General features: G+C 36.9%; 1 protein-coding gene and 1 long non-coding RNA gene across 4 annotated transcripts in view; one reads left to right on the plus strand and one right to left on the minus strand.

Moving 5' to 3' along the window:
- Positions 1–16,455, plus strand: part of NBAS (NBAS subunit of NRZ tethering complex) — a 192,291-nt gene that overhangs the window by 137,355 nt on the left and 38,481 nt on the right. For all 3 annotated transcript variants that reach the window (XM_074895621.1, XM_074895620.1, XM_074895622.1), the window contains 2 exons: positions 8,373–8,462; positions 10,692–10,887. In XM_074895621.1, the coding sequence (XP_074751722.1) occupies positions 8,373–8,462; positions 10,692–10,887 (286 nt within the window). The remainder of the gene's footprint in view (positions 1–8,372; positions 8,463–10,691; positions 10,888–16,455) is intronic.
- Positions 5,307–7,816, minus strand: LOC141967859 (uncharacterized). Its single transcript, XR_012634773.1, has 3 exons — positions 7,717–7,816; positions 6,968–7,034; positions 5,307–5,360 (listed from the first exon to the last, which is right to left on the minus strand). It is a non-coding gene; the product is annotated as an uncharacterized LOC141967859 (long non-coding RNA).

Raw genomic sequence — 16,455 nt, forward strand, 5'->3', positions numbered from 1 at the left:
ATCAGGGATTTTTTTTTCATTTGAGGATGTTCTCTTGGATTTAATGTTGCTGAGTGCTACCTGTTGCTTTTTCCTGGCTGGGTCTTTGATATTCAGAATACTCCAAATGAAATAGCACTGTATCTGTAACCTAGTGGATTCAGTAGAAATATTTTTCTCTCCCCTTTTTTTGGGGGGTGGGATAATTTTGTATCATCCATGATAAATGAACAGATACGTCTCATTTAACTATTCATACAAAACTCTCTTCTGAAGTATTTCTGTTCCAAAGAGATGCATGCAACAAGTACAAAAGAGTATTCTGCTGTTAGATGGCTGCTAGACACTGTTTATCACTTCTAAGACCAGTTTAGATAGATATAACTTTGAGAATTTATCTTGTTCTTCTGCATGCAGAAAAATTATGTGGGCAGGATGATCTGAATGCACATACAAGAAATAGAGAAACAAGTCTAGAATGAAAAATAATTTGTGGCTCTACCTTTTCTTCGGCATGTATGTGTATATTAACAGCAGATTGAAGTGCCACAGATGAAAAGAAGGCAGCCTGTCAAAGTGTCTGCAGCCCTCTTTGGCAGAAAATTGATTTCTCTTGTCACTCAGTTTAAGAGTTCTCATAGCATCCTCAATGATGGTAGAGCTTTTGCACAGCAACACAAGTAATATTCTGTCTTGTCTGGATTTGTCCATTTGATGAAGAATAATTTGACTTTAGATAATAACTGTCCTGCTGTTTCTGACTGGAATATAACAGCGTGATGCATCTGGATATAAAGCTCACAAAGTCCAGTTGTTTCAACTATAATGAGTCTCATTAACATGCAGAGTATGAGAAACCTATCAAAATTCTCGTTTCTACTCTGCTTCTTATCAACATTTTTCTGTTAACTGAATTATTTATTCTTTATATACATTGCAAGGCTGGAATGTCTGCAAGTTGATTTAAAGTTCTGAGGCAGAGACCATGACCAGTAACTCCTATACAGCACTTTGCAGTAAAAAAGTGAATTCCTGTCTCTCCAGTAGTGAGAACTCTAGTGGCAAAGATTGGAGAATTATTTGGAAGCTTCACATAAAATTAGAGAAAACTCTAGTGGCAAAGATGGGAGAATTAGGCTTCATTTGGTGTGTGATGTGACCTAATGTGATCTGTGGAGTTTGTTTTTTTTTTTTTTAACTTCTCTTCTTTGGGGGGGAAAGGAAGGTCATTTTATATCATTCATGACCTGTGGAAAGTTTGTGCAATACAATGATAAAAAACATGATGTGAAAATCTAGCATAAAATAAAATGGAAAATACTTAAAACATTATCTTCTAGATTATGAAATTCAGTAAGAGGATATTATAAATTAGCATCACTACAAATATAGGGAGCAATTAAAAGGAAGGTTGTTGCGTGGCATCTCTTCAGCCTGCTGATATTACTGTTGTTGCTGTGCATAAAATTGGATGCATCTCTATCCTATGCTCATGTTAGCTTTCAAGCTAAACCATAACACAAATTAAAACATATTAACTGCATTTTGAGCAATACTTACATTTCAGGGTTAATGGACAAAAACTACAAATAAAGAAGTAGTCTTGCCTGTGTACCTGGAATGACAGACTACTAGTCAATAAATGCAGCATTTCAAGGAAAGACTCTTCAGGTTTATTTATTGTAGCTTTGATAAGTTATACTGTGTGGTTAATTTATACAATAGTTTTGAAAGAGATCATGTTGGAAAATTGGTTCCTTGACAATTAACCTTCAAAGTAGCAGTTGTAAGATTATAACACTGACCTTGGATTTTCTGTAGCTACAGTGACAGGGAATTTAATTACGGTATAGTAACCATAAGTGAAACAGGTCTGTATGGATGTGAAAAATTATGGTAGTGTCATTGATTTGCCTGAAAGTGCAGCATCAATTCACCACTTCTATGACTGAAAATATGCATTTTTTTTTCAGTTTCATTAACTACAGCCCCCTTCAAACACAGTAAAATATCTTCTCTTATTAGTGTATTTACTGACTATCGCAGAAGAACCTTCTATAAAGTATTGTCTTTATGAAAGAGTAAGTTATTTTTTGGCTTTTTTTTTTTCAACAGCATGCAATGTCAGAGGCTTAAAAACTCTGACACCTTTTTAAAAACAGACTTCGTGTTAAATAAAACATACAGTTATTTCCCTTATATTAAGTACCTATATTGTAATTTCAAGAGCAGTTTTGTCCACTTCTGTTAACTACTTTTATCTCCCTTGACTCTTGTTCTGGCACACAAAATTCAAAGTAGAAACTCTTGCACTGGTATGTATAAAATCTCTCCAGCAGAGCATATCTGTGTACTTTATATGACATAAGTATTGGACACTCCTTGTTTCCCTGTGGAAGCAGCTACAATAAATAAAAACCTCTCCAGTAGAACTCTTGAACTTTTTAAAAAATCCCAGAAGATTTTGGTGATAATGATAGTCTGATTAGACTTACCTAAGATTCAGTTTATTCCATTACCAAAGATGACTCACCAGATATACTGGAGACTTTCCATGATGCATAACTGTAGGCATTTTTGTGGTTGGTTAGTCAGGGAAGACAGTTTGTCTCCTGAAGACCTTATGGCCTTCATTTGCAGGTCATAAATTTCTTAGGTGTCCAGATAGATGTAGCATTTAATGAAATTTTGGAAGTATTCACCAAGCAATGAGCAGGAAGGGTTTGGTGAAATTTTGAGTTCTTGTTTACTGGCCAATGTTTCATGAAAAGCTAACACCAGCTTTGCGAGACTGAGTAGCTAACCTAGAAGGAAAAAAAACCCCAGAATTTTTACTATCTCATCTCACTTGAGCAGGGGTTATACATAGCAATTTTGTAAATGGGATACCATAATTTCACAGAATTGTCTAAGTTGGAAAAGACTTTGAAGATCATCCAGTCCAACCATTAACCTAACACTGACAGTTCCCAGCTATACCAGATCCCTCAGCGCTATGTTGACCCAACTCTTAAACCCCTCCAGGGATGGGGACTCCACCACCTCCCTGGGCAGCCCATTCCAATGCCCAACAACCCATTCTGTAAAGAAATGCTTCCTAGTATCTAGTCTAAACCTTCCCTGGTGCAATTTGAGGCCATTACCTCTTGTCCTATCACTTGTTCCTTGGTTCAAGAGACTCATCCCCATCTCTCTGCACCCTCCTTTCAGGTAGCTGTAGAGGGCAATGAGGTCTCCCCTCAGCCTCCTTTTCTCCAGACTAAACACCCCCAGTTCCCTCAGCCGCTCCCCGTACGACCTGTGCTCCAGACCCTGCACCAGCTCCGTTGCCCTTCTCTGGACACGCTCGAGTCATTCAATGTCCTTTTTGTAGTGAGGGGCCCAAAACTGAACACAGGAATCGAGGGGCGGCCTCACCAGTGCCGAGTACAGGGGTCAGATCCCTTCCCTGTCCCTGCTGGCCACGCTATTGCTGACACAAGCCAGGATGCCATTGGCCTTCTTGGCCCCCTGGGCACACTGCTGGCTCCTGTTCAGCCTGCTGTCAATCACCCCCCAGGTCCCTCTCTGACTGGCAGCTCTCCAGCCACTCCTCCCCAAGCCTGTAGCACTGCTGGGGGTTGTTGTGGCCCAAGGGCAGCCCCCGGCATTTGGCCTCATTGAAACTCCTCCAGTTGGCCTCAGCCCATGGCTCCAGCCTGTCCAGGTGTCTCTGCAGAGCCTCCCTGCCCTCGAGCAGATCAACACTCCCACCCAACTGGGTGTCATCTGCAAACTGACTGAGGGTGCACTCGATCCCCTTGTCTAGATCATCAATAAAGATGTTAAACAGGGTGGCCTCAACACCAAGCCCTTGGGGACACCACTTGTGACCGGTCGCCAACCGGATTTAACTCCATTCACCACAACTCTTTGGGCCCGGCTATCCAGACAGTTTTTTACCCAGCAAAGCGTGTGCCCATCCAAGCCACGAGCAGCCAGTTTCGCCAGGAGAATGCTGTGGGAAATGGTATCATAGTCCTTACTAAAGTCAAAGTAGACAACATCCACAGCCTTTTCCTCATCCAAGAAGCAGGTCACCCTGTTGTAGAAGGAGATCAAGTTTGTCAAGCAGGACCTGCCTTTCATAAACCCATGCTGACTTGGCCTAGTTCTCTGGTTGTCCATTATATGACTTTTAACGGCAGCCGAGATGCTCCATGACCTTCCCTGGCATGAGGTCAGTCTGATGGGTCTATAATTTCCTGGATTGTCCTTTCTCCCTCTCTTGTAGATGGGTGTCACATTTGCCACCCTCCAGTCCAATGGGCCCTCCCCAGTTAGCCATGACTTCAGGTAAATCATGGACAGTGGCTTGGTGAGCACATCTGCTAACTCTTTCAGCACCCTTGGGTGTAACCCATCTGGTCCCACAGACTCGTGTGCATCCAAGTGGTGCAGCAGTCTCTGACCACCTCCTCTTCAACTGTGCTGACCTCAGTCTGCTTCCCCTCCCCATCTCCCAGCTCCTGAACTGGGTGTCCAGGGAACAGCCAGTTCCACTGCTAAACACTGAGGCAAAGTAGGTGTTGAGCACCTCAGCCTTTTCCTCATCCTTAGTTACCATGTTCCCCTCTGCATCCAGGAAAGGAGGGAGATTTTCCCTAATCCTCCTTTGTTTAAGGAATTTATAGAAACCTTTTTTATTTTACAGCGGTAGCCAGGTTGAGCTCTGGCTGCGATTTGGCTCTCCTAATGTCCTCCCTGCATAACTTCACTACATCTTTATAGTCTTCATGAGAGACCTGGCCCCTCTTCCAAAGGCAATAGATTCTCCTTTTGTTCTTGAGATCCAGCCAAAGGTCCCTGTTTAGCCAGGCTGGTCTCCTTCCCCGCCTGATTGTTTTTCGGCACACGGGAACAGCCTGCTCCTGTGCCTTCTCTCTTGAAGCATGTCCAGCCTTCCTGGACTCCCATTTCCTTCAGGGCAGCCTCCCAGGGGATTTTGTTAATCCTTTGAACAGGTCAAAGTCTGCTCTCTGGAAGTCTAAGGTGGCAGTTTTATTAACCCCTCTCTTTGTTTCTCCAAGGATTGAAAGCTCAATACATTTCATGGTATTTCTTATGGAAAAGGTAGTTTGGCGTTATGACTTTTTTCCCCAGCTTTGAATGATCACACCACCAATATATTATTTTTTTATTTTCCATATATATAAAGGGAACACAAACAGAAAGAGGAAAATAAGACTGGAGAAGTAAGACGGTATCAAGTATTTTCAATGAATACTGTAATTAGGTTAAAAGATTTAAATGAAGTGAATTTATTCTCCTTTCAAGCATTCTTTGTACTTATTGTGTTTGGGGAACTTGATTAAATATGCATCACTTTTCCTGAAGCTGAACTGAAATCAAAATAAACCTTTATCAGTGTAATTATGCCAGGCTCATACCTAGGAGTTTTGAGGTGAACACTGAATCCTGTTCTGTTGTTTAAAACATGCGTAAAGTAGCATATAATCTGTGTGGAAGACTAATCCTTCATTAATTATATTTGTTTCTGTTATAGCTGCTTATTTTTAATCATTAATTATTAAGAAAAGAACAAGGCAACAATCTGTGGAAACTTGACACAATTATTTGTCTCATGAGCTGTAATCTCCTTTTAGTTTCTCTAACCATTAGGCAGTAAAGGCAATATTAAGTTTAAAAGAATGCTAGCTTCCACTCTTTCTAGATTTCTTTTTAAAATACTTTCTTATGCTAGATAACAGTAACTCACTGTTACTGATTCACTTTTTTTCTCCCTTGCTCCTGCGTAGCAGGACAGTCCCTGTCTGTACGTGACAAACTTGAAGCTTTCTGTAAATGTTCATGTATCTCTTGTACTTCAGAACTGGCTTCACGGATGTACTGTCTGAAATAGTGGTTTTCTGTTTTCAGAAATGTCCATTAACTTTTTCTATATGTTTCTTTTGACCGGAATTTTTTTGAGGTGCTCAGAGGCTGCTTGCAATAGGAGCTGATGACTTTCATTTCTAATTAGAGAGATGAAGCGTTTTTGAAAAGCAAGAGCTAGGACTGTTCAGAACCACTCTCTAAAATTGAGGGTACCCAATATAGAGTTTGCTGGTCAGTCTCCTTTGATATGGAAATTGCTTATGTACACTAAAGATAATTTAGGGTAAGTAGAGCTATAAGATCTCCATTTCTGTATTCCATGTCCTGTTCTTTTCTATTTCAATCATCATTCTCTTCTTCATATGCAAGCTTTATAAGTAGTCTAATTTTCTTTGGACATGCCACGTTAGTGCTCTTTTTGATGTCTTTTTATTACAAACTTAATTTAAAAAACATAATAATACAGGAAAATTTAATTATAGCCTGTAAACAGAACATTAATGAAGTGGCTTGTATCTGTCTTTTCTCGGGGAACATATCCTAAATACTCTTAGCTTTTTTTATTTTAAAACAAATTCAAAACCACCTGCTAATACATGTAGCTGCTTGCATAAAATGACTACTTTAATACTGCTGTTCTTTTTATCATTGCCACACTTCTGCAACATTGGTGTAATCTAATTTTTTTTTTTTTCCTTAGCAGAGTATTCAATTCAATTGTGTCTCCTTTTCTGTGAGAAATACTTTTTTTTTTTTTTAAATTTAAATTTTTGATGTGTTTTTTTGTGAAAATGGATTTTATCTTTTGGACACAAGTTGTGTTTTTTCAGTAGTCTAAATCCTGGATATCTCTGTACTACAAATTATAATTTGATTGTTTCCAAGTATTCTGAAGATGTTTAGGAAAATACTTAGTTTTAAAATTCACCCTTTTAAAACTTATTTAGGTGCTATATGATAGTATTGGTATTAAGAATGGATTTCTATCCTAGTCATACGTAAAAGTATTTTTTGAGAAAAAGGCTGGCATTAGGAGCTTTCTACTCTGAATTTGAATGCAGTAGAGCAATATAAAAGGAGTATAGAAAGGTTTCATCATGCAACAAATTACCTTGCATATGTTCTGAATGGAGTCACGTGTTGGTTTTGAATCCAGTGTTCACTGAAGTGCTGGTCACCTATTAAGATAAAAATAAAAATACAGAAGCTGAAAGTTCTGAGTGCAGGAAGACATTAGAGTTTATAAAAATTCAGGTCTCGATGCCATACAGTATAATTATTTTTTAGGCAATATATTTGTTTTACTGAAGTAAAAATGACAATTATAAACACTCATAACTCTTGACAAAACCTGTGTAATATTGTAGTTATTTTTGCACATTACTATCAGCTATAAAGTGTATTTTGGCTTTAGAACAATCAGGGTAGTCTGGACATGTATTCATTCTTATTAAGCGATCATATGGGAAGAGGCTGACATTTTTAGTAGCAGAAGAGCTTTGATATGCTGATGAACTGCAGAGAAAATACATTTATCTCCGTGTTTTTGAGTCATCTTTACTAAGCTAACTTTGGAACTGTTTGCCTTTGTCTTTCTTTAATGCAGCACTGACAAACTCTGCTAGGCAAAGCTGTTGTTTTTCTAGTTCATCCAGGCATCGTTGCCTCTGCAGTGGTTTCCATGAGGAGACACTGTGTACTTCAGGAGTACCAGTGCGAAATCCCTCCCTCTTTCAGCACCAAATCACATCTTAGGTTGGTTTTGCTGAAAATCTTAACAGAAAATGTCACTTTCGTTGCATTATGAGTGAAGCTTTGAGTACTTCCCCCCCCCCCCCCCCCCCCCCTATATTTTCCTACCTTTTGACCTTCAGAAGAGCACTGCATTGTAACTGGAATGTTTGATGGGCAGCATAATACACATTTTTCTATTCCTACACATGCATAGTGGATGCTGTTTCATGGGTGGCTTGACCCTCCACTTTCTCACATGCTGTTCTTCCCTACCTCATAATCTTCTTGGTTCTGGTAATCTTGAACCTGTGATCCAACTGAAAATGAAACCCAGAGGTGGGGGCAGGGGAAGAAATCTGCTGAATCAGCAGATAGGATTCTTCTGACTCAGGTTACACTTAAGCTATTTTAAACTGAAAGAGAAAAAGTGAAGAGAAAAGGTGGTGACACTTGTGTGTAACCTTTAGTCTGTTTAGTCAATATTGATGAGATCTTTAAAATAATGAGATTACATGTTTATATTTTGCTGACCTATGTTAGAAGTGTTAAATTGTAACTATTCTTTTTCTTTAAAGTTTCACTTAAATATTTTAGTATTTCTTTCCCACTTTTTTTTTTTTTTGTCTTATTCCTTGTGTTACTCTGACATAAAGGTACTAGTTAAGCAGGGAACGTGGAAAATGGCTATAATTATTAAACAATTCATGTAAATCTTACAGGTAGATAGAATTAGATGTGATGTTAAGGACCATTTTAATGGTAATTTTGTCTTCCCTTAACAGTGGAAATGGTGGCTCATCTACATCACTGAAGGATCCACTTGAAATCCTAGAAGGCATTGTTTCTGCAGTGCATGAAGGTGTTGAAAAAGGGTAAGAACTTCCTGTATGTATTCTTTGGTTAAGACTTTGAAAGATACTTCTTATGAAAGCATTGAAGGTATACTGAATATGGATGATTTTTCTTTATGGCTATATATAATGGGTTTACACTTAATTTTCTAAGACTCTTCTGGAAGGCTATCATTTATCAGGTTCAAAATCTGAGCTTGACAGAAGCTTTTACTTGATCACTCGGAAGAAAGTAAGTCACTGAAGCTAAAATTTAGATAACTGTATTATGGTGATTTGAGAGAAATATTTTTTCTGCTGTGACTACTGCAGATAGTATATCTATCAGGAGTACTTCATTGCTTTTGTTTGTTTAGTAGTTAAATTGCAAACAGTAATGACTCACTTTCAGATATCTGAATTTAGATATCTAAGTTTGCTGATATTTGTAGGGTGTAATGCAGAAACAATTTCATAAATGCTGTATGATGCTTCATCACCCTTTTTTTCCCCATCTTTTTGGGTCACGTAATGGTCTGTATGTTTTGCTGACATTTTCCATTGCATTTCTAGTAAAGATAAAGAAGGAATAAAAAAAAGTTTTCTTTGCAGACATACAAACTGAGAACTCATTTATGATAATAATAATAAAACCCCATACTCTCTGGTAGCCACACAAAACCAATTACACTATTGTGTGGAAGCTTCTCCACTGATGTTAAATTAGTTAAATATTGGATACTGAAGCAGGCTGAATTCATGTCAATCTACAGTAAATCTTATTTGCAGTATTCTAAGGTAGAATGGGAGAGTTGGCACTATTTTTTTCTGAGATGCACTTTCTTGAGTGTTTTATTCGTATATTTCATCAACATTTAACTGCTGAAACAATAAGCTGGAGTGAAAGCCATTGTGATTACAAGAGATTGTTTACATTCATTTAAATATTTCTTCTTATTTATCGCCTTAAACCTCAGCTATTTGATTTACAAAATATAAATTTTTCCTTCAAGAAAATATATGTAAACATCAAGTGTGAGCTTTGCAAAACTCTTGAAAAATTCCAGCAGGTCCTCTTAATTCCCAAACTTTTAGTTTACACTTTGAATGCCACCTGTTTAGCAGAGGCGTGTCTAATTTATCTGAAGTTCTGAGCTAACAGCATCATTCAGACAATATAAAACCTAAGTAAAATTGAAATCCTTGTAATATGAAAACCTAAGCTGTCATTGTTTATTATTTCAGAGCTGCAAGACAGGTTAAATTGGTGTTTTCTGTGTGATATTACTTTCCCATCTGTCTTGTTAAGACAAATAAGGGAACATTAGTTATAAATCACACTCCACCTGGAACCACTTACTTGATATTTTTAAAAAAAACCCAAAACATTACCTTTAGTTCAAAATACAACTGAAAGATAGCAGAATAGCATTTACTGATTTGTTACATGCTAGTTTATAGCTTCTAAGGGACATAACAGATTATTCTGTCTGCAACTGCTTGTGGTTGGTGGATTTGTGGTAATATGTGTGCTGTAAATGCTTTCACAGTTAGAATGTATTAGATATAATTTGATTCAAAAACTTTATTATTTAATTCAGAGTTTTGCTAAATAGCCAAGTCAGAAACCGCAAAAAACTTAGGGTTTTTTAACATCTCTTTTTTTCTTTCTAGGGATTATGGGCATTTTACAATAATTATCAAACTAGAATATCCAATAATCAAGCTGACTAGAAATGGTACGGAAAAAAATAAGAAATGGCTAGAGTACAATCAGGAGAAACTAATTTGTGTATGTGGAGTGTAAAGAAGTGATTTGTAAGGAAAGAGAATATAGGCCATTATGAATAAGCATCAGCTATAAAGATGACATACTTAAAATCCAAGCATTCAGGCTGCTTTTACGTAAAGTCAGATAGTGTGAAAGTATCAGTCAGGACCAGACGTCATGAAAAGGCTTGGATTTTCAGGTGCTGGAATCCAGCACCGTTACTATACAATTGTCAGTCAAGTGGTATGCGGGAGAATATGTAACTGTGTAGATGGATTTCTGTGGTATTACATGCTGCTTTGAAGTTCAGAAAAGTTCTTACACCACTTAGCTTTAGGCACCTAATTTACAAGGGCTAGTTTCTCTGCATTCTCACAGAGCTGAGCTCTTCCATTTCCAGTATTTGTTATGTATTGAATGTACTTGTTAACAGCATTGAAAATACATGTAGTACTTTCATTAGGATTACCAGAGACTGACACACTATTGTTTAATTACAGGGAGAAAGTTGTTTCTTCAGATGACCTTCTGGAGTGGTTGAGACCTTTCTGTGGTGACAGCTCTTTAGCAGTGAAGCCTCGCATCAGAGTATTGCAAATTCTGGAGCAAGCCTTCCATCTCAGTGATGAGGATAGTAAGCTACTTGTGTACTTCAGGACAGAAGCTGTTCTCAGAGCTTGCTGGCCTGAAACAAAGGTATTGATGGCTATAAATGATAGCATAAGACTTTTTTTATGCAAGGATTATATGATGAAATGCTGGTTTGCAATATATAGTTGCCATGCATCCTGCTGGTATGGGAGCTAATCCTATCTTCCTTTTGAATCAAGTTTCTAATACATTACGATTCTTTGAAAAACAAAGCTATGTAAAATTAATCAACTCCTCAGCTTTTCCTTGGGATCAGGAGTACATAATACTGAACTAGATTAAACACAATTTTCCTCCATGTCAAGCATTAACTTTGGAGGGTTTTGTATATTCTTTCTTTTCTGACTGTTTTTTTCTGTCAATTTGACCTTCGCTCTTTATATTCTACTTGGTGTGACATTATAGTCAGAATTAGAATGAGAATTACTGGCTGTTGTCTCTTTTTTCTGGGATCTCTAAATATTATTCCATGAATGTGCAGTAGGAACATTAAGGGCATTCTCAAATGGAAAGACTTGGTTGATAGGGAATGCATTTGGTCATAGTCTGATATTGTCTCTTAAGAGGCAGCACCTCAAAACTGAAAGAGTAGTTGCTTAAAAACAGTTCATGACTTTAACTGCCCAAGTGATAGTTTTAAGTCTTTTTCAGTGTAAAGTCAGGAAAAAAATAAGGTTAAATCATTGGTGAAAGAAGTTACTCTTAGGTATTCGTTTCCAACTAAGAAAGAGCAGTTCAAGTTCTCAAGTCTAAACCAGATTACCTTTCCTATCTCACTGAAGGGTGACAAAATGCCTAACTTTCATTTAAGTATATGTAGAAGTTGATCTAAGACTAGGAGTGAAAACGCTCGTGTTTGTCAAATAGAATATTAAAAATTCCATATATGCAAAAAGACTCTTGTCGGTTATTCATTAATATTTTAACTGCTGTATTTCATGACTCATTCTGATGAAGTGCTTAATACCAGTGTACATATTATTAGAGGTTCTACATTTCTAAGTACGATGAAAATATTCTAAAGCTTAACAGGAAGAAGTAGTCTTGTCTTTGAAGCTTTTGCCATTTTGAAATCATGTGTATCACTTGCTGCATGTAGAATTGTTCAGAAGCAGAGTTGCTTTTTGTCCATTTTCTAAATACCTTCCCCCTATGACAAGACATTATGGAACTAAAACATAATATTTCTAATAGTTCCTCAAAAAATCTATGCACAAAACCATTTTATATTCATAACAATATGAATATAAAACAATAGCTTAGTAGTTTTGACTCACTGTGCTAAGATCATCCAAGGGAATAATCCTAATAAAAATCTTAAAAGAAAATTCTTATCTCTTGCTTGCTTCAGAAATTGCTTTTTCTCTTGCATTCACAGTAATACCAGCACTTAACTCCTCACCTGCTCTTCAGCTGTCTGTCTGTGATTGGATTCTTCATCTTCAGTTCAGTTTTTTGTCAATATTTGTGTTGCCAAACATTTCAAGTCTAAAAGATTCAACTAGAGTATGTTTTAAGAAAAAAAATACAGGTAGATAATAGTTTTCAGCCATGTCTGTAGAAGACAGAAAAAGAACCTGTATTTGACAGAAACCTTGTGAGACTCATTACACTTGTTAGAGAAATACAGAAGAAAAGCTCGCTTCTGTTGTCTGCCATAAACTGGTACGTCCAAATGCATATAACTTTAAAACATAAAACTCTTATCTATTTGCTTTGTCTTGTGATGTTTTAGGAATTAATTGAAAGCACTGCATGTGCTGGTAGCTCACGCGTCGCTCACTGCTGGCCAGGACCTGCAAGGCCTCTTGGGCAGAGCTGCTCCCCAGCCTGGCTGTCCCCACCCGTGCTGTCTCAGGCACCGCATGGCTCTTGCACATCATGCAGTTCTCGTTGGCCCAGTTGTCCAGCCTGTTTAGGTCTCCATATAATCAGTTAATAATTTCTGTTTCCTAAAGAGAGGGATTTTTAGAATACTTCTGGCTTCAAGCATGAAAACATACCTGGTTTTTGTGAGGGAAGAAGTTTGCACTGACTATAAGCAGCAGTCCATTTGCTCATAACCAAGTTGCTGATCACTTCAGTGCTCTACTCTTTTGCTGATGAGTAATCAAGTAGCGCAAGAAGTCAAGTAGTAAAAAGCTCAAGTACTGTGCTAGATAAGCTCAAACCTTTCAGAGCAAATTGTAGAAAAATGTGTATACAATACTGTAAAATAAAATTCTTTGTATATTGTATTTATTCTTTAGCTAAATTCAGAAATAGTTTTCATGCTTAGCAATAGTGAAAGCTGTCCTTACATGCACATATGTAAAAATCATTGTTTTTTCACCCCAATACCTGCTACAGAGTGCAATTATGTGTACTGTTGTAACATATTTAAAAACTATTTTAATTTTCATGTCAGTTCAAGCTAAATGTGATCGATGAGAACCCTTTGTTTTCACTGAATATTTTGTGCTAGCAAACTAATGTATGATTTAGACAGAAGAGTCGTATTTGTTTGTCTGTTAGGCACCAGTCATTGAAATACAGAGTTCTTCCCAAATGTCTAAGAAAACAAATAAGTGATCCACTATTCGGATTATTTTTTTTTCTCTTCTAGTCAGCTGATGTCAAATGCTAGTCTATAAGTTCATATTAGAAAAAGCAAGTGATGACCTTATTAATGATTAAGTTTACTTGTTCTGTGAATTAACAAACAGTGAAAACAGCATAATAAAATAGCATATTGAAAACTGTGCATTTCCTTCATGGTATGTTACTGAAACAAGAACCCTGAAGAATTCAGTAGTTACATGACTGAGTTTTGGTAAAGCATTAATTAAAGCAATGCTTCAGGCACGTAGACCTTCAAAACCAACCCTGTTCTACAGAAGGAGGTGTTGAAGTGCAGTTTCAAAGTTTGATCAGGTTGATGGGTAATCCTGGGTGAAGCAGGGTCAAAAAGTAGACATAAGGAATTAAATCTTTCAAACGTTTTCAGACTGCCGTGCCAGTCTGTCTGCCTTGTCTGTGTAGGTATCAATTTCTCTAGCATCACTACACCTTTATTAATTTGGTCATCCTTTCTCATTCAGCAAAGTGGTAAAAAAAAAAATATTTTAAAAAAAGGGAGTGGTGGATTGAATGATGTTTTCAGAGTGTAGAGGAATGTGTCTAAAGGTTGCTGGTTTGCATTTTTTTAAACTTTTAAATTTCAAAACTGTATTCATTATCTTACTTCCCCATTGTTTTAGCCTTGTTTGCTTGACATTTCTTACATGCTTTTAGGGAACCCCTCTTTTTCTTTACCATTCCTTGGTACAGAGTGGGACAGCGGATATTTTAAAGGATGGATGTGGATTTATATTGAGTAAAGATAAGTTTAATGATATTGCAGTGTTCAATTACCAGAAAATGTGTGAAAGCCACCCTCAGTGTGTCTACTAATCCTCTTAGTCAGACTTTGCATATATCAAGGAGGGTCTTAATATTTAATTATGCTCTAGGTGCTGTAAGTAGTGGTCCCACAAATCAATGTGCTGCTGGGAAACAGGCCAGCTCTTACAAAATTAAAAATGTACTTTATGGAAGCAGCTACCTATCAGACAGTCAGAAACACAGCAATTTCCAGTTCTCTAATGATTAGTTAACAAAATTAAAAATTCAGGGGTCCTCATTTTTCAAAGGCTTAAGAGTCTTTAATTCACATTCCAGTAGCATCTCACACTACTGGAAGGAGGAGGCATACGTTGTTTTAATCCCCTTGATGAATTTTATCTGAGCTCTTCAGGTTCTGTAATTTTCTAGTTAACTGGTGCATGAAAAATATGGGTCAAAATACTGGCTTTTTTATATATAAAAAAATGCGGGGGAAGGGGGGGAGAAAAACATGGTGTAGAATGTTCATATCAAATTTCAGCTTTATTCCTCTAAGATGGGATATCCATTTGTTTTCATTTAAAATATAAAAATATAGTCTGTAATGACTCACAGCACTGTCTACCTCAGGTAAGGTATCAACTAACAGGTTATGTGTGTGTATGTAGTCATTCAGTTCTGTGAGCAGGTACAAGGCGTAAGGTACAGTAATAAGAGTTAGGGGTTTGCCCCAGGAAGTTACAACTAACAAAGATTCTGTAGGTAAACCAAGGGTTAGTTTAAGACAAAAAGTTAATAATTGTGAAACTTCTATAAGACACACCTTGTCTTAAAAGGATTGTTTAATTATGCAAATGTAAAATGTAATTACTATTTGCATGTCAATTAAATGCAAATAGCTTTGTAATTTAGAGAAGGTAATCTCATTTAGCCTTTCCCCTCATATTATTATGGTTTTTTCATGATCTTGGGGTATACAGAGCTGCTGAGGTCTAAGCATTTTTGAAAATTGGAAGGGATATCTAATATGAATTTAAGATTGTAACTTTAGGCACCTTTTGTATTTTACCTGGTTTTTATTTTTTCCCTAAAGTTTAGCTTTGAAAAATCACCAGGTTAATTTGTATTTGTGTTGTGTACATCCCACACACATTTGCCCTTTCTTCATATAGGCAATGTGTATGCCATATGCAAGTTTTATGTGTCCCAGCAACCTTAGTAATGTCTACATTAATATAATGGCTTTCTGAGAACTTAGGTATGGCTGTCAAGCCTCCATTGCTCTTTTGTTCCTCTTCCCAGTATATGAAAACTCTGTATCTGTTTATATGTTTCTTCATATGACTTGATAAAAAAAATGAGAATAAGTCAAGTATCCATTGATTTTCATGTTGGCGGCTGCTAACAATTGCTCTACTTGTGTCAGATTTAAATGTAAGGAGTTGGAAAGCACAGTGAGATTTAAGAATTTCCAAGTAATTTTGCTGAAGTCTTTTTATCAGGTTACAATGACCTGTATGTAGCTTGATCAAGTGAAGAGGCTGTATGCTTAATCCTCAGCCATCTTTTATTTGTGAAAAAATGCTTAATTAGAAGAAAGATTTATGGTCCTATTAACTTTAAGTCAATTTGTTATGATGCTGTTTATAATTTTAGAGACTCTGTTTCTCTATTGGTAATGCATAAAAATTAAGTTTAAGAAATTTATTTTAAGTTTTAATTAATATTTTAAAACAGTAATTTCCGTTCCTTGAAGATGCAATTTATCCATATGAGAACATGTGAAATGTATTTTTTCTGGGAACATTAATTGTAGCATGTGTGATTAATTAAATACTTTAAGATGCAAACAAAATATTTTCTGTTAACTACACAAGTAAACTGGGTAAGACAAAGTAGAGAGAAAAGTGATATAGCATGAGTGAACACAACAGTTTCAAATGCAAGCCCTGGGTACTGCGGTGTTCTGTGGGTAGCAGCAGTTGCTCAGAGGAAGGTAAGAGTGGCCTGGAGTGGATTCATGTGGGATAATTCACTCTTTGTAATAGGTCTTCTGTAATGAAGGTATGAGTGGAGAATAGCTTAAATGTGGCGTATTCAGCTTTTATCTCAGTTTCAGAAAAATTAAGAGCTCTTTAATGATGTATTCAGGGTTGTATTATATGTTGCAAAGAAATTGGTGGATCAACTGTGATTCAACCTTGGGTGTCTCTTGCTAAATTCTTGGCATCAGTATGCTCCATAGCATTG

This window comes from Athene noctua, chromosome 1 (genome assembly GCF_965140245.1).
Source record: "Athene noctua chromosome 1, bAthNoc1.hap1.1, whole genome shotgun sequence".
NCBI lineage: Eukaryota > Metazoa > Chordata > Aves > Strigiformes > Strigidae > Athene > Athene noctua.